This window comes from Homarus americanus, unplaced genomic scaffold (genome assembly GCF_018991925.1).
Source record: "Homarus americanus isolate GMGI-L3 unplaced genomic scaffold, GMGI_Hamer_2.0 scaffold45698, whole genome shotgun sequence".
NCBI classification, from domain to species: domain Eukaryota; kingdom Metazoa; phylum Arthropoda; class Malacostraca; order Decapoda; family Nephropidae; genus Homarus; species Homarus americanus.
Genome location: NW_024735554.1, coordinates 4,257,398 through 4,276,710, shown reverse-complemented (window position 1 = coordinate 4,276,710; position 19,313 = coordinate 4,257,398). Strand labels below are relative to the sequence as shown.

At 36.8% G+C, this 19,313-nt stretch overlaps 1 protein-coding gene across 4 annotated transcripts; it reads left to right on the top strand.

Moving 5' to 3' along the window:
• Nucleotides 1-207: 207 nt before the first annotated feature.
• LOC121871414 (monocarboxylate transporter 10-like) lies at nucleotides 208-19,201 on the top strand (the record flags this gene model as incomplete). Of its 4 annotated transcripts, none has more annotated exon segments than XM_042373669.1 (8): nucleotides 208-447; nucleotides 647-847; nucleotides 1,574-1,717; nucleotides 2,787-3,012; nucleotides 4,461-4,576; nucleotides 6,617-6,710; nucleotides 17,103-17,129; nucleotides 18,168-19,201. In XM_042373669.1, coding segments are annotated over 8 exon segments (1,170 nt in total), but the record flags the coding sequence as incomplete, so codon positions are not given.
• Between the last annotated feature and the right edge of the window lie 112 nt (nucleotides 19,202-19,313).

Genomic DNA, 19,313 nt, shown 5'->3' with positions numbered 1-19,313 from the left:
TGGTTTAAATCTTCCAACCCTGCTAGGAATTGTTGTACTTAGTATAAATGATTCCTGTTAGCTTGTTAGATTAGAACTGCCATTATGTTTTAAAAAATCAATCACTGTGCCATGTGTGTACCTCAGCTATGGCCAACAGGAGAGTAAATGAGACATATCAGAGACAATATAATATGGATATTTCAGTGTGGGTGTTTTGTGTTACAGGTGGAAATACTGATGATTACGTACGGATTAATGTTTGGTGGGGGGGCGTCGTTGGCTTACACTCCGTCTCTGGTCATTCTGGGTCATTACTTTCAACGATGGATGGGCCTCGTTAACGGTTTCGTCACTGCCGGCTCCTCGGTCTTCACGATCGCTCTGCCGTTCATCCTGCCACATGTCCTTGACATTGGTCTTCAGACAACCTTCCAAGTCTTAGCTGGACTGAATGCCTTCCTTATGGTAAGTGATGTTGACCTCAGCACTAAAAAGTAACAGTAGAAGTAAGGATAAATAATTCCTGTACAGTTTATCGGAATAAATCAAGGCACCAGAGTTGTTGATAGATGCATAAATTAGAAAGCACAATATTGTAATAATAGAAAAAATAAGGTTAATCTTCATGTTTTAAAAAAAAAAATTCTCATGTTTCTTGGTACAGTTAGCTGCCTTGGTGTTTAAACCATTGATGCCCATCCTGCCTCAGGCCAGACCTCAATACGACAACACATGTAAGGGACATTGTTTGAGCTTCTGGTCGCGGATCATCAACTTTGACATCTGGTTAAACAAACGTTACGTTATCTGGACGCTGTGCATTCCATCAGCTCTGTTTGGCTACTTTGTCCCTTATGTTCATATGGTAATACATGTCTACAGAATTCTTTATTTCCTCTTTTTACCTTTAATATTGTCTTTAAACCTTTCTTGTTTGTGTTCAGTATACAGCATTCCACTGTACTGTTCTGGCATATGTACATCTCAAGTATTGATACTGGAAAACCCATTTAACAATCGAGCTGGGACAGGGATGCTTGCTTATAATATATCACCAAGTCTATGAGTTTCAACCAAGGTCTCAACATTGATGCCCGGCACTATTAAATGCGTGGAGCTACAGTAACATGGAAATGCATTTTTTTCTGGTCTGCCATCAGCCACCTAAGATTTCCAGCATCAATCTCAGTCCAGTGAAACTCCATGATAGAAACCAAAGGCAAGACAGAGGATCAGTGTCTGCTTGTCCAAACTTACTTAAAAAATGGGATGTCCAAGATCAATCCTTGATTTATAATCTGGTTCAAGGAGACGTTATACAGTATCTAAAAGTTAACCGGAGACTTGGGGGAAAAGGCGGCAAAATAAAACTTCATTGCTACTGAGCACCTCCGCCTCACAAGGGAGGTACTGTACATCAAACTTATTTAGGGACTAATAACACTCAATTATAGACAGTATGATGTTTTGAATTTGATAGGAATATTAGACAGAAGGCATGACAACAATTTATATACTGTGCATGTTAATTTTATGCCTACTGATAAAATTACCTCAACATGTTTCCCTTACATAGCCATTGTTTCTGCAGGTTAAATATGCGAAAAATGTCCTCGGTGAAGATGCAAACTCACAGCTGTTGGTTCAGTGTATGGGGATCACTTCTGGCCTTGGTCGCATCTTCTTTGGCTTGATTGCAGATCGTCCTTGGGTCAACCGTATTATCCTGCAGCAGGTGAGCAGTTTCTTACAATACAGTAGTCGGGCAGATGTCCACCTTTCCCTAGAGGGCTGACTATGTAATGCAGACCTCACTCAAGGACAGTCTCACTGGATACCATAATGACAAGGTCTAACTATACCTTTTACACTGACACTGTGTTGTCAGGTGAGTGTCATATATTAATCTCCAATCAGAACAGAGTCAATCAGTCCCCTCACAACTGTCTCAAACCTATCATTCCCCTAATACTCTGTGGGGGATGTGTCTCACTGAACTCTCAGACACACAGCATTTCTGACTCCAGTGTTTTCAGTCACCTATATTTTTCTGTAGCTTATACAGTTCATTCACTGTAAACTTGGATGACTCATGTCATGTCCTGTGAGCTTTGAATATGTTTATGCAAATTCCCTGTTTATAAGTTACCTTAAAATTAACTTTAATTATGTATATTTGTTGATAATATGAAGATATTAAGATACATTTAGTGCACACAAGAGTAAATACAGCTTTAAATAGATCTAGACATCGCCAGAAATGATCAAATACTACAGCATGGTCACTCAGTCTACATCTACATAGATATAAGGGATGACTGTTACCAGGATAGGAGAAAGAATCCATATGGATGTGATATGAAAGATGAAAATGATCAAATTTGTTCTCACTTGGGAACCTGAGGAGGGGAGGGGGTTACCCTCCAGCCCTTAGGTGAACAAGTGCAGTTAGCTGTCAGTCAGCCACACTTAAATGTTGATGTTAATTTTATATTTCTTGTGCAGTTTTTGGTTGAAGATAATTACTTTGTTTGTAGTATTTGTTTTGTATGGGATTACTCTCTATCCTTTAGCAATAAAAATGGGATTTCATAATTCAACCCCTGATTTGGGGATATTATAGCAAGTATGTTCAGATAGGGAAGCCAGAATCCTTTCTTGTTTCTGTCATTTCCTCAGATATAGATCCCAAAGAGAGTGAAACATGAGACATCAATTACAGTACAGTATATATAAGTCAGATTAATTCATATTGTATTGTTTATATAAATGGCTGGTAAACTTTGGTGACTTCTCTATTTTAGATCTCCTTCTTCTGTATTGGTGTTCTGACCATGCTGTTGACTGCTGCCAATGCTATGCCCTTCTTCATCGTGATCACTCTAGGCATGGGACTCTTCGACGGCTGCTTCATCTCCCTTCTGGGGCCCATCGCCTTTGATATTGTTGGACCTGTAGGAGCTTCTCAGGCCATAGGTTGTCTCCTCGCCATGTGCTCCATCCCCCTCACCAGTGGTCCAGCTATTGCAGGTTAGTTTCAACTGTTACTTACTAAAGTGTATTACCTTTTTATACCCCATGGCTGCCCTACCTTGAGCAGTACCATCATAGTTCACACCATCTGTTTGACTGGTTTTTGGTAACTTTCTTTGTCAGCTTAATTATTCCCAAACCCTTGAGAACCATAAAGTTTTGGTTCATTATGATTTTAGATACTATGCTTATTGAGGGCAGGATCACTAGTCCTCCCCATAATAAGCATAATGTGCACAGTATTTTCTGCAGTACGATGCTTGGATTACTTCCTTCCTCCCAAGAGATAAATAATCCCAGGGAGACATATATGTATATGTTCTGGGTACCAAGTTCTATCTACAGGAGCGAACACAAACACCTGTAGAGTCTTTGTAGGTTCTATTTACTGGACAAACAGAGATACACAAGCGAGGTGGCTCTCCTTACTCTGTCTGTGGGGTCAACTAGCCTTTCAGGCGACATGTGGCAAGTGATACATAAGCAGCTTCCATATGTCGCCAGGCACATTAATTAAGCGTGTGGGACATGGTAAATACATTGCCACACGCTGCTAGCTAGGCTGAAAAATAATGTATATAAATAGAGCACATACATAATATACATACAGCATACATAATATACATACTATATACAAGGCCAGTACAGTATTTCTTTAATCTTTCTGATGTATAGATGTGCCTCCTAAAGGTCAAAGCAGCAGTGGTCGTCCATAATTTGCATAAAAATGTGATGTCTGGTGTCATTGTATTAATTATTTTGTGTAAATGATTCTTTCCAAATGAAGGAAATAGTCCTAGGAAGTCATATAGTATTTGTGGGGGAGGGGGAGGGGGAGGGGGTTCTTTATAACCTGTAGATGTGTTTTGGAAATCCAGGAGGAAGGAGAATAACCCTAATTGTTACCCTTCAGATGCCTTTTAGGTTATGTATCTAAACTACTGTGCCGAGTAGCAACCTTGTATATAAGCTACTGTGCCAAGTAGCACCAGTAACACTGCACGTGGTCAACATTGCCACATAACACGTGCAGTGTTACCACGTAATTATATACATAGGTGCTACTCGGCACAGTAGCTTATATACAAGGTTGCTACTCGGCACAGTAGCTTAGATACATAACCTACAGGGGGGTGTTGACTCATTTCTAATATAATCATCCACCTTCTCATCTTGTGTGTTCATCACAGTATACATAATCTGTGAGAATAACTTGTCATATTATTCACTACTGTATCATCATATGCAAATGCCAGACATAAAGTTCTCATCATTCTGTACTCATATCCAGAATAATTACTAAGTACTAGTTACAATGGCTCCAGAATATGTAGTACTTTACATCAAGGTTAAGATTTATATGAGAGTTTGTGTCCATATACAGTATATATTATAGTTTAGTGTAGTAATTATATTTTATGACTAAATGACACACGTTTACACAGGTGCTCTATATGACCATCTGCAAAGCTACCTCATACCATTCCTCTGTGCCGGCATTCCTCCCATCGTCGGGGCTTTTGTCTTATTCTCCATCAGCTGCATCAAACAGCCACCCAAGGTAAGACACACTGAGCCTGTCTATGTGATCATTATCTATTATTTACTGAGACATATAAATAATTCGTCTTTAAATGTGGATTTTGTTATGTTTACTTCACCTGTCCAACTGCACTTAATTGAGAATGGGGTTTGGATAGGTTAGGTCATGTTCAGGTAGGTTATATTAAGGTAGATTATTTAGTTTAAGTTAATTTAGGTGAAATATAATATGGATGTGGTTTACGTATAGCTTGGTGTTAGGTTAGTTTGGGTATGAAACAGAAGGAAGTTGATCATTGTATAGACTTGGGCAGGGTTAGGTTTGGTTTGGTGTGGAGTTAGGTTAGTTTGGTTGTCTTTGGTTAGATAAGATAGGTTCTGGTAGATATAGAATAAGGTTAACAAAATTCAGATTTCAGATTTGCCCCCAAGGGGGCTAGTTTATTGGGCACCCCCTTACATCCTGTGCAAGGTGAAGCGCAGAAGCGTTTACAGCACCCAACAGGGAAGTATGAAAAGTTCATACTTGCCTTTATGACTCGTACATTAAGGGCGTAAAAGCGTGAAGGGTCATAGGTTCTGTCAAGTTACATAAAGTGAGAGAATGATGAGTGTGTGGGGGCAAAGTTCCCGGTACATTTTATCTGTTTATGGCAAAGAGTGGCAGGTCCCTAATAATGTCAAATGCCAGGCCTGTGACTAGGAGGAGGGATATCTGGTCTGGGAGGGAAGAGGTGTCGGTAACAGCTGGGGACCTATAGGAGGAGGTCATAGGGCAAGTGAGGATGTAGTGAGAGAGGGTGTGAGAGTCGGGTTGGCCACAAAGTTTACAAACAGTGGTTAACAAAATGATTGAGGAAAACATATCTTGAGATAATCTTTGAATGCATTGAATAGAATTAGATAAAAATGAAGAGATGATATAATTAAGAAAAGTGACAGAGCATTACTGTATTAGTACCTTGTGTGATAGAATTGGGGAACTGAAGATCACATGTAACCGCATAGTGTGGGGAGAACATTCTTTATGGTCACCTGAACAAATGGGACCAGTGATTCACAATTTTTTAGACCTAGTACTGAGAGAAAGAGGAATGAAAGATTGGCAAAAAGAGTCTTAGATTCAGGTAGGTGGGAGAGGGTAAGACCAAGGGGAGGGTGGAAGGAGGTGCTGAGTAGGACAGGAAACTTTTTTTTTTCTTTTCTTTTTTTTTACGGGGATTAGCTCACCCGGGCACAGGTCACTGGCCCACAACGGAACCTGGGGGGCGAAAATGAAATAATAATAAAAATTTTAATAATAATTAGTTCAAAGTAAATATAATTTATAATAAGAAATACAAAATTAAAAATAAAATATTTATAACAATAATAATAATACCGATAATAATAATAATAATAATAATAATAATAATAATAATAATAATAAAGAACCACAAAGAAATACAAAATGAAAAAAGATCAAGAGTGAGAAATGCTATACTGTATGTATGTTGTGTTGTCAAAATAAGAGAAACAATTGAGACCCTGCAATTATGTGTAAATGAGGTAGAAAGTCAGATCATCAACCTGGGACTTGGTCACATATGGCAGCAGGGTCTACCATTACAGTAGACAACACATTATGCTTCCAATATCTTCCCAGGCGGTAGTACCTCCCTGATTGGTAGCTGCCTACTACCTACTACATGTATGACCAGGGAATACAGTGTTGAGTGGTGGTGATATGTTGTGTGATGCAATACAGTAAGAGAATAAAGTACAGTAACACCAAATCAGAACTCGTGTGTTACAGCAGGAAGAGGGAGTAAACAAGAGCAAATAGTGGGAGTAGTTTTGTGTTGCTCTGGAAAAAGTTTGTCAGACTTGAATAAAGAAAGTGATTCAGTGGGAGGTAATGTTAGCTTACAGTGATGTTGTTAAGTGTGTGATGTAGCAAAGCACAAGATTTAAACTATCTTTATAGACATAGGTGGGTGTGTTATTCTGTGCTGAGTGAGACTTTCTGTGTTTACTCGGGATGTCTTTTAAAACTAATATACTGTATTTATGTGAAAAGGGAGCCCCTGGATCACCTGTGCGGGAACCTACGGAGAAGCAGAACAACGCGGCTGCTGTGGAAGAGCCTAAAGAAACTCATAAACTCATGTCAGGTAAGTCTGGGTTATGTTAGTCATCCTATGTCATGATGGCTTCGTGTGTTGCATTTACTTTTTAAAGATTCATATTATTTAGTTGTAGATGGCAATATATATATTTTTATATATACTAGATGATTAATATTTCTACTTTATTTTCTATATCTTAAATCTGTAAATTATATCTTTTGGAGTTAATTATTTATTTTTTTATTATTTTTTATTATTATGATATTACACTAAATTCACCTCTGAATTTTTTTTGTGTGGAAATATACTACTAAAACTCATTAAAATAGTGATGGATAATGTTGTATTGAAGTATCGTACTTCTAACTATAAAAATTAAAACCAGAGTATTATTAAATAGTGTGATAGATGCTTAGACTATAATAAAAGAATAATAATAGTTTATATAGTGGCTTTTTTCAGTGACTGATAAATCTTTAATACTGAAACAATATCATTAATTTTGTCCTGCCATGAGGTACTGTATGTGTACCCTGGTCTACCCCGCACAACTGTGGGATAGGATAGATATTATTCTCATTTTGCAGTTTGATCCCTTGAGTTAATAAATTACCTATATTCCTGAACGGTGATCCTTAATTATGTTGAATTATCAGAAGTGAATGGCCTTAACACTAACCTATAAAATAAGCAGCTCTTGAAATTGTCAATCAGCATTATCTTGACTGCTTTACTGTTCATCTTTGGAACTTCAGTGCACTTTTGTCTTAGTTGATCAGCTAGTTTTCTGCCGTGCTCTCTTCTTAACAGATAAATTAGACATTGATCATTTCTAGGGCCGAGGTTTCTAGGCTTAACAGGTCTCTTGGTGTCCTGCACTGGGTGAGTAAGAGATCGGTGTTCTCGGAGTGTAGACGTGTCCTGAGTCGCGCACGCCATCGCCAAGAGTGGCGTGCAGACATAGAGACAGACACACACCCGTGGACTTCGAGTTTTAAAAGTCTTTCTTTCCCCACATAATTATTGCAGAGGAGATGCAGAGTGGAGTGTAGACGAGGAGGTTTGGAGGAGTGTGAGTGGAGTGGCTAGGGTGAGGTATTGTGAGATACATCATAGCTTTTTCACTGCCTGCTTGGGGAGGACTTCATAAAAGTGATACTCTTGTGGGAACTCTTGTATTCTGTTCCTTATTATTGACCTAAAAGACCATTGAAGATTTTATTTGTACTCTTTGATACTGCAAAGGTTTTGTTTATTTTCATATTAAATTTCTCTTGTGGCTGATTTCTATATAGTACAGTAATTTCTCATAAAGTTTAGCATTATTGTGTATTTTTTCAAGAATGAATCGTGACTTAATGTGTCATAGACTGGATATCATTAAATGTAGCTTGTTGTGCAGTACATTATCTTCTTTTTATAAATCAAAAGTGTGGTATTAAAGCATTCTCAGGAACAGTATGCTTGTACCATGGTTGTGGATAGTACTAAAGACTGTCTGCCATGTTCACTATCACAGTAAACTCAATTCTTGCATAAGGAACAGAATACAAGTTCTCACATATTCTTACCTTAACAAATTTGGCTTACGTACTACATAAAAAATTTTGACGGTCTTAGTTGTTTGCTGATCACCAGTGTAAAATGTCTGTTACTGATTTACTAAGATATTCTGCTTTAAGGTTTTACAAATAATGCTCGTTACCAGAGAAGAAGCGCTTGCTTTGAGAATGGGAAAAATGCATAATGGGCTGGCCATTACTTAGCTATAGTATAGGTCTTGTAGAGTAAAGGAAAACAATAACTAAAATAACATCACTTTTGTATAGATGAGAGCTTGCTGTATGAGGAAACTCCTTCGTAGATTTAACACGACATTCTTTAATGTAGACTCACAGACCTGCCCAGTAGATATTGAAAACAGCACATAGTAACTTAAAACTGCACACTAATGATGATAACCTCATTTGATACACACATTGTCACTGACGCCTTAATGCAGTTCTTACTAATCTAGTACTGGTTATTTATAAATCAACTCCATGTACATATTGATATAAGAGGGAATGGTGACTAAATTTTAGACCTGTGACTTTCCAAAAATCATTAACAATAAAGAAAATGTTGATATAAAGTTGTTTTTAATAAGTTTCAGGTCTTTCCCTTTAATGACATACTACCTGTATATTGAGGTGTCTTGAGAGATTTGAATTCTTACAGTCAGACTCCTGGTGTTGGGATGTAGTTGTGACAGGTGTGTTTATATATATATGACCACAGCAACCTTCGAGTTATAATGATGGGTTCTGTCTGGTGACTGTACGATGTGTCAGTCCCTGTGGTATGTGTCAGTCCCATTATGGTGTAGGGGTCTTTCTATCAAAACTTACCTTATATTGAGAAAACTTTTATTTGAAAATTTGTGAGGTATTATGTGATTTTTTCGTAATTGTTACATGGATGTACAGGGACTCAATTTTCGATATATTAGAAGGCAGCCAAGACAATATACAATGCCATTATAGATGTGAACTACTGTATATATTTGTACCTAAATGACAAGAGATAACACATTTTCAAAGTTCCAATTTCTCATAAATTTTTTCGTCATCATTGTCAATGTGTTAATGACTTTGGGGACACATTAGAAATTAGAATATCGTGTTCATTTTGTTTAGCTACGACAAACACTAGTGGATATTACAGGAGCACTAATTTTAACTTTTTGAGGGTACGGACAAGAATTGGATGAGGTATTGTCAAATATAACGGAATATACACACACACAAACAGCTTTCAATTGTGCACATTGTGTTTATTGATCGATCCATAATGTGACAAGTGTATATAGAGTGAGTGGTAGGCAGACTCCATTTTAAATACTGTATACAGTACAGTAGTCTCCTCAGTGTGATGATCTTTATTGCATCCCAGACTGTATGAAAAATGTTATACAGGTACAGTATAGAGAAACTTTATTATCCTTCGTGCAGCAAGGTTCATTACCCAGGCACTGTATAGGACTGTAGGTAGGACTTGAGAATATATAGCCAGCCTTACGTGCTCACCAAGATTTAATGGACTGTCACTTTTGTCAGCTTATGCACTGTGGTAATGAAAGTTGATTTTTGTTATTCTATTTTGTATATTGGGTAATTATATCATCAGTTGGAATTTAAATTGGAATTCTTTATTTAGGAACAAACAAAAAAAGTGTGTCGATTTTGTTCTCTCTTTATTTGGAAGCATAAAAGTAATACCTCAGACTACTGTATACATGGATAAATAGAGATCTAAAATACTGGTGAACTGTATTTAATCACCCCCTTGACCACCACCCGAGTGTCAAGACATAATGAAGCTTATGTTGACAGCGTAACACACAACAAAAATATAAATACAGATGTACAACAACAATGATTTAACAGATATCTCAGCCATGTTTTAAGAAAGCAACTCAGGTACAGTACCAATTAACAGATCATTTTACTCCACCTGTGTGTGGCAGGTGAGTGATACAACACTTACCTCCTGTCTTAAGGACTACTGGTGTGATCCTCCCAGCTGTTTATAGGTATGTTACTTTATAGCTGGAGAAACAATGGCAGTTACCTGCAGTGCCAGCCACCTTACCTCTCTGTGTACCAGAGACTTAATATACTGTGTGCTGTCCACACCGCCCTGATGGTTCATGAAGCCTATGGGACCTACTGTCAGCCAGTAATACTGACCAGACGGTAGTTACAGCTTCACCAACAAAAAACTGCATATTATAAGTACAATAAGTACAAAATAAAAGAATGATAATTACAATAACACTCAATAATGAATGTAAGATATTCTCAGACTAGAGACTCATAACTAGTCCACAACTGAGGTGGTGCTTGTCTGGTTTATGAAACTCCATTGCCTGCCGTGGCCTCACTAAACGAGGCTTTGGAACTTGCGTCAACATATTCTGGTCGATGCATCAAACCCTCAGATGTTAGAACCACCGTAAAGTATCGTAAACATAAGATGGGTTGTGAAACACTCACCCAAGAAACTGATGGCCAGTCTTACTCATGTCTTCTGTCCTGTAACATATCCAGACAAAATTATTACCTGGTACACATGTACTGTACAGACAAATTAATACATTGAGTTTACATAGTTTGTGTTGATTATAATATACTGAGTTGTGAGTGTTACTATTGACCTCCCTGACACACTCTCTGGCCCTTCCCTGACACCCTCTCTAGTCCCTCCCTGACACCCTCTCTAGTCCCTCCCTGACACCCTCTCTAGCCCCTCCCTGACACCCTCTCTAGCCCCTCCCTGGCACCCTCTCTGATCCCTCCCTGACACCCTCTCTGATCCCTCCCTGACACCCTCTCTAGTCCCTCCCTGACACCCTCTCTAGCCCCTCCCTGGCACCCTCTCTGATCCCTCCCTGGTATCTTTCCCTTTTTGACAATAGTACCGGGTAACTTTCAACAAGAAAATATGTATTTATTTTATATTTGGCAGTACTGTATTGTATCTTATCATTGTAACATTTTAAATACTTTTGGCAGTAGTGAGACTTAGTAAAAAAAACCTTAAGTACATTTTGTCATTAGTAACATCCATGAAGAAAATGTTAGAAATATATTGGCAGTATTTTAATAACTCTTACCAGAAAGTATTTTGACTGATTTTTTTTTTAATAGTGACTCATATTAAGAAAACATCCTTAATTGATGTAAAAGAAGAATTAAGGTGTCTTCTTTACAGTAACAGACATTTACATTCCTGGTTCATCCATTACTTGTTGCATCGGAGGTGAATGTGTGGGTTAGGTGTATCATTTTGTTGTTTTTCTGCTGTAGTGTAGAGATGCATTGTCCTTCTTGGGTGTAGGCAATGTCCCGTGAGTCTGTGTTTTGTGTCAGTCTCTTTGTTTGTCCTTAGAATATGTCTCGTCTTTTTATCCAATGACTGGTTAATTGAGCCAAAGTTCTAACAACACCCAATTCTAATTTAACCTGAACTAACCATTAGGATTAGGACCCCGGTTTAAGCTGGATTCAATTTTAATGGGCCTCAACCCAAATGCTCAGTTTATTTTAGGTCAGGTCAGGGCCTATTAGTACAGGAACACATTTGATGACAATTTTATCCAAGGTCATAAGTGCTGTGTTCAGTTCCATAATTTTGATATTTATTTTTCGTGGCCTCATTGGTGCTGTTTTTTTTTCCTGTAGTTGAAAGGTTTTTAGTGCTTAGAGTACTGTTAGGATATATGCTGTGCCCTTTTAATACTTACACAATATTGAGGAGTAGGAATGTTGTAATTAATAAGGAATTAACTTGATTTAGAAACAGTACTGATAAGGGGATGTGGTGTGAGAACTGTAGACAGTGTCGGTAAATTAGTGTCAGTAAGATAAACCGTGTGTTTAATTTACTCGATAAAGAAATAAAAGTGACAATCTTGTGTGAATATGATCAAATGGGTGGATGGATTGATTGATTGTGGTAATTACTTCCCTGATGATGCATATGTGGATGGAATGTTCCTCATAAATTATAGTTGGGTAAGATTAAGGGAAGGTGATCAGGCAAGAACAATATGAGAGAGAGAGAAGAGCAAGTATGGAGAAGTGTGATACATACTTAAGTGTTTATTACTTTATTCTCTTTGCCACTGATCAGCCTGTTAGCTGCTTGGGCGGTTAGTTACGTCTCTGTTACACACTTGGCAAGTACTGGGCATGTACTGATTCCTGGATGTATCTGAACCTGCACCAGTGTTGGTCGAGTTTGATCTTAAATGAGCCCTTCTAGAGATGTTACGTGGCCCATTCAGCACAGCACTGTATTGAGATGCGGTGTAGCAAACGTCTGCCCATATGCATTACATTACCACCCACAGTTCACCAAGATGGTTTATACACAGCATCCTTCATGTTATTTTATCCTGACATCATACTCACTCACTCCTCCTCTCTCCCATACATTTCTTCACTCTTTACTTCAGTTCCTGTGCGGTGTATGTGAGGTTGATGGTTGATCTATTTCTCGTTAATAACTGCACTTTGTATCTCATTAACTTTCTACCCAATACAACAATTCAACTAGGAATTTACCGTGAAAGAGAATTTGCTTTATGTATAAGATGAGATGGGAAACCTTGCTTTATTTTCTTATTTTACCTATACCTGTATAAGGGGAACTCACTCTAGTCTTTACTGTAGTAGGTCTTTAAATTACCAATAAACTGCATTACTTATTTTATTCATTCTTACCATCATTTATGCTCTTACACCCTTAATAAATTCCTTAGATTAATTTAGTTTTTACGGGACTTAATTTTTTCTGCCACCTTTGCAGTACCACACCAAATTGCTTTGAATTTTTGTAGTTGTTTCCACTAACCAAGTAGAGTTAATTAGGTGTTTTGCTGTTTTCTTTAAGGTTTTATCTGGCAGGTTTAATATCAAAGATTGACCCAACACTGGCCAACCATTCTTGTTCTCTACATCGTGGCCTTGAATATACTTCTGAGTTATGATAGCTACTGTATTTGTTCAGGAATATTGTGCTGGTCTTCTTATTTATCCTTAAATATTATCTAGCTTCTTACTGTTGTCAATTTTTTACAGTTGCAGGTGTTTAAATGACCCAAAAAATAATTGGTTACAGTAATAGGAAAACATTTGTGCTGTAGGACAGTACTGTTTAGTGTTATATTACGTAAAGGATTTTTGGAATTCCCCACGGTTGTGATTGTTACTTTAGTTTAGTCACTGCAGTGACTTTGGTTTTCACTGGTCACTATACTGTAGTTACTTGGGGACGGTTGTTTTAGTTACTTGGGTGCAGCGGCTGAGTGGATAGTGCTCATCTCCCGTCCTAAGGATCACTAGTTCATCATGCCCAGGCAGCCCAGCTGAGAATGTAGTGCTGGCCACACTGCTTCAATGTGTAGTGAAGCCTGAGTATGCAGTGTGTTGAAGCCACACTGTATGAGGCCTATTAGACCAGCTTTACATCTTGTCATTATTGGTGTTTTTATCAGTCACTACAGTTATTTATGTGTACTTACTGACCACACTTATAACCAGTGCCTCAGCCACACTTATAATACAGTAGTTCATACTTGAAGAAAATTTTGCACATTGGAAGAATAACAATAGAGGAATTTTTTATATAACACTTAAGAGATGAGATTTTATGTATACTGTATAAATGTTAAAGAATCTTACTTTTTAACAGAAATAAGGAATTCATTTATTTTTATAGTATGATAAAAAATTGCAGAGACGTAAATTAAACGAGTGATATTGAGTTTGTAGTCATTAGACATTTTGCTTGGCATTATTGGTACACTTGACACATCACAGAACCCAGAGCTACACTTATGATCCAGACCTTCTGTGTGTGTTGATAATGTCTTATGCATTATATAAAGCTTTACTGCTTCTGTAGTAAAGGCATGAAGTTATAGGATTACAGCTTTCAGGCTTGGAATTCTCTGTATACGAGAGGAGAAACAGCCCACACTTACGACTTGTTATGCCTTTTGCAAAATATTATCACTTGCTGATTATTCTTAATGCATTGACTGGTTAGAGAAATATTTGGAAATATTATTTACAATTTTAATTATTTTTTTTAATATAATAGTCATTAATAAATAAATTATAGTAGATATTAGCTAAACAAACATATGCATGAAAACAGCTTGCACGAATTAACTTAAAAAAAAAAAAAAAATATATATATATATATATATATATATATATATATATATATATATATATATATATATATATATATATATATATATATATATATATATATATATATATATATATATATATATATATATATATATATATATATATATATATATATATAAACTTTGATAAACTTTATAATATTTACTGTAATTGACACCTACTCAGTTAGTGTCTGGTTACAGTTTGTGGATAATGTACAGGTGATCCAGATGCCCTCAAAACCACTGTAATTACTACAGTACAGGAGGCCACAATTACTATTAATCCTGTAAAACCCAATTTTTCTTGCTGATGTGTATATACTGTACATACCTGTGTCAGTAGAATATTATACTGCAATTATAACACTGTAAGTGTACTGTAGTTTAGAGAACATATGACCATCACACACCAAGCCTCAACACCTAGTATACCACCCAACACCCCCTGTACACCACCTATAAATACACCACCACCCCAACACCTGGCAACACCCCCTGTACACCACCCAACCCCAGACACCACCCACTGCCCTGTACACCACCAACACTCTGTACACCACCCAACACTTCTGTACACCACCTAACACCCTGTACACCACCCAGCACTTCTGTACACCACCCAACACCCTGCACACCACTCAACATCCCTTGCACACCACTCAACAGACCACCCAACACCCCCTGTACACCACCAACACCCCTGTATACTAATTTCAATTTCAGGTGCTATCATCAATGTCTTGTACACCACTCAACACCCCCTGTACACCACTCAACACCCCCTGTACACCACTCAACACCCCCTGTACACCACTCAATGCTACACAAACATTTGAAAATACCACCACACAATTCTTGTTTGTTTGTGTACCTAAGGTGCAGATGCCTGCATGATGAAGGGTAATGGTGTCCTCAGATTGATGGCCAGGTTTTATTAAGTCTAAGATGTGTTAAAAATGTTGTGAAGTCAAACATTAGTCAAGAGATTCTATGGTGGTTTAAGAATGTACAGTACTGTATTATTAGATACTTGGTATGATAGCAGCGTAGTTAGAGAAGAGAACAGTAAAATCTCAGAAAATTTCACGAGACCAACATGAAGTATAACCCACTGTTGTTCTGTATCATGTTGTTTAAGACTATGTATCAGAGTACAGTAAAACGTCACCCACTTGAAGTAATTAGGCAGTCCATGAAGATCGATTTTCAAGTAGGCCGGTGTCAGACCAAGGTCTGAGATCCAAGGGCAATTATATCCGAGATAGAAGGAGGAGTACAAGTCTGACTGGATTTGAGAATCAAATGGCAATAGTTACAGAGAGAAGGGAAGGTCTGTCAGTTACCTTGAAATATTTCAATACGGTATAGAAAACAATACATAAATAAAATTTAACTGGCCAATTTTTATTTAAAATTGTAGAGAATATTCACCCACTGAACATGTGGACACAGCGCCATACCATGTGTTCCGACTCACGGGAATACTGCGGCCGTATCACTAACTTGTTGTGACTCACTTACTCTCAAGATATTATGGATGGACGACTATGCATTGTGAATAGTGAATATATTACTCCACTAGCACTGACACTAGGCAATCTTTTAGGGGCCATTTCACACAGAAACACTAAAGTTTTGAGAGTACAACGCAAGATGCTGCATTGGGTGGTTCGTTGTGCTGCGGGGAAAAGGCTTGGAAGCTAGCTATCATAGCCACCATCTGCTTACTGCAAACTGTCGAAATCGCGAATTGCAAACTCACAAATGCCAAGGGTCTACTGTATATATTACTAACATTCTTTAGGGTATAATACCTTTCAGTCTAGGGAGGAAAGTAGTTGAGGGGAATAAAATGACTCTGGGAAGTGAAGAATACAAAATAATAATGAACTACAGCACAGTACAGAGAATGTGTTTAATATGGACATTTATATAATTTTGAGTACTGTACTGTACATTCTGTATTACTGTAGTGTGTTGTTGATTTTTGAACGAAATGAATAACAAATACAATTATTAAAAGTGTTGTTGATTAGTGTGGAAATGTGTAACTCAATGCATGATGAACTTCAGGAGCAGTGAGTTTAAGATTTGTGTTTCAGTAGCAAATTTATTTTTGGTAATGTAAGAAAATGGTGTAAGAGAAACATTTTAGTATTCCAAGTACATTGTAGCTTCCTGGACACTTTACCCAGGGTATAGTACAGTATAGATAATGAGAAGGTATTGTTTATAGGTAGCTTTTGAAATAGAGTACTGAACATTATTTCATAGATCTGTGTCTAATGAGATAGGATATAACAGACATACATCTGAGAGAATACTTCCAGAAATAAGTCATTCCAGTGCTCTTATTAACTCTTATAATACATCATAAAGGTATTGAGGAAATATTAACTGGAAGAGTTGTACAATAACTGTGGCATTGGTAAGACTCTTAGTTCAAGCGTTGATTTTGTGGTTCATGTGGGTAAAATACATACTGTGCACTGATTTATTCTTACAACATACATATTAATATGGTATTTAGTGTGGGATTTATCAAGTGGTTTTGAAGATGACAGTTTTTCTTGTGTAGGAGTTAAGAAAGCATGAACTGGGTGTACCATATGTCTGTAACTTAAACATTAGTTGTGTTTATATACTGGTGTGAGTTTGTGTGTGTGTCCTCACGTCTCCTTCCCCCACAGCTGGCAAACAAAAGAAGGCACGAAGGGGTAAGAGTTGTGGTCCATTCTCTTGTACAGTACTTACCAAAACGTACTTTAATGTAGCTGAAGTTTCCCAAGTCAGGGCTCAAGCAGCAGACTAACAGGGTATCAATGTTGAGGGGTTATGCTGGTCTTGACTGTGTGTTTGGATTATCTGTATTGTGAGGTATCCTGCTGGTCTAGAGTTTCAGCCCTGTGTTGGAAATATTTCAGTTTCAGTAAATTGGTATATTGTATTGAAATATTTTGTTGCTTTGTGCAGGTAATTCACTGTTTATATGATCAGTGATATGTGTAGACTAATACAGTACATCAGATAAATAGTCAGTGTGCACCATACTGTAGATCACATGATAAGTATGTCATGTGATAGAGGTCAGTGAACAAATAATAACCAGAAGCATGTGAACAGAATGAGCATGTCCCTCACATTAACAATTCTCTGCCTAATATTAAATTTTAGGTATTTAGTCAGTCAATCAACACCTGTAGTTTGAGATCACAAATTAATGCCTAAATATGGTTTTTTATATATTTTAATGTAATAATATGATATATATTCAGTCTATATATAAATTTAGTAATATCAGTACAAGTACAGTACATCAAATGCTTTGTGAAAGTGTGGGACATACTTGCTTATTGGTACAGTATCTCGTTTAGGAATTTTGAATCTAAATGTCTCAAGACTAAGAATAATCAGTGATATTGCCTCAGAAAACTAAAATTCATAGATAAATAAATTAATAAGCCATCTACTGTAAATTAATATAGGATTCAGAATTGTGACCCTTTTATATTTTGATGTTGAAATTCAAGAAGAGTAAATTGTACTGACCTGAATTATATTTCTTGCTTTATTTTGACATTATTTCCAAGGCAGATATTCATTAACTATTTATTATAATAATTAGTTAATCTTTTGAGATGCTGTTACTGTACCCTAAACCATGTGTTTCATGTATGTGTTAAATCATTTTGGATGTGTGTCTTCGTTACAGTGGAGGTAACGACGTAATGTTTAAACTATTTAATGTGTTTCAGATTATCGTATCAGCAATGGGGATATAAGTGAGCCACGCCCATTGTCCACTAGCACCTCGGACGATGCTGTCAAAGTTGACGTGCGTCGCCTCGCAACGCTCCAGAGAGAGAGTTGTGTATAGCTGCAGTCCAATGTCTAGAATAGACAAATCAACACAATGTGGAATTTCACTCTGGATAGGCCATAGACTTTATACATATAAATGAATATTATAGAAATCTTCTAGTTAACTTAATCTAGTAAATAAAGCACATGCTTACAACAAATTATTTATTGATTTATAAGATTTTGACTAGTTTTGTTGTAACACTTGCATACATACTAGTTAACTGAATTATGCTATAAAAGGAAGGTTGTCAAGTGTGTGTGTGTCAGCAGACTTGATGTGCCTAAGAAATTATGGTGTTGGTGCCATGAATGTCAGCGGTCAAGGGGTATTTTTTTTTCGTTTACTTTACATAGGAACAAGCCACAATAATGTTTTCCTTTGCTGTAATTATTAACTTTTTATATATATATATTACTTACAATTTTTTTATCTTGATTTAGAACTGTAAATATATGCAATGACTGCATATTAAAGGCATCTTGATCACAGTGGTCGGAATGATCCTCAGATACTGTACAGTACTGGATTTTGCTTGTAGATTTCAAAATTAGATCACACTTTAGTCAGTTTTCAAGGGTACCTGTGGCGGCTCAATATTTATAATTGTTTACCCCATTAGGTTATGTGATGTGTGTGTAAATATATATATATGGTGCGCATATTTTTACACTGGTGGATGTATATTAATACTGTACTGGTACGTAAATATTAGGATTTTTATTTTTGTTGCTGGCTACATGTCATTTATTAAAATTTATTAAAAAATTTCTTCTACATGTGTAATTTTGGCAGTAAACAATGTAAATTTCTTTCACCATAAACATTTACACTTAAAATCCAGATATCTTTGCCATTCCATATTTATTCATTAGATACCAGTGCAACATGGCTTTATAAAGTGAATATACGGTATGGAGTATTAATGCTCATGCTTATTAATCAACCTATTTCTTTCTTATTACCAACTAACCCATGTAAGCCTGGAATGATGATGAAGATGAGGATGATTTCATAGTTCTTGCATGTACTTAGGATA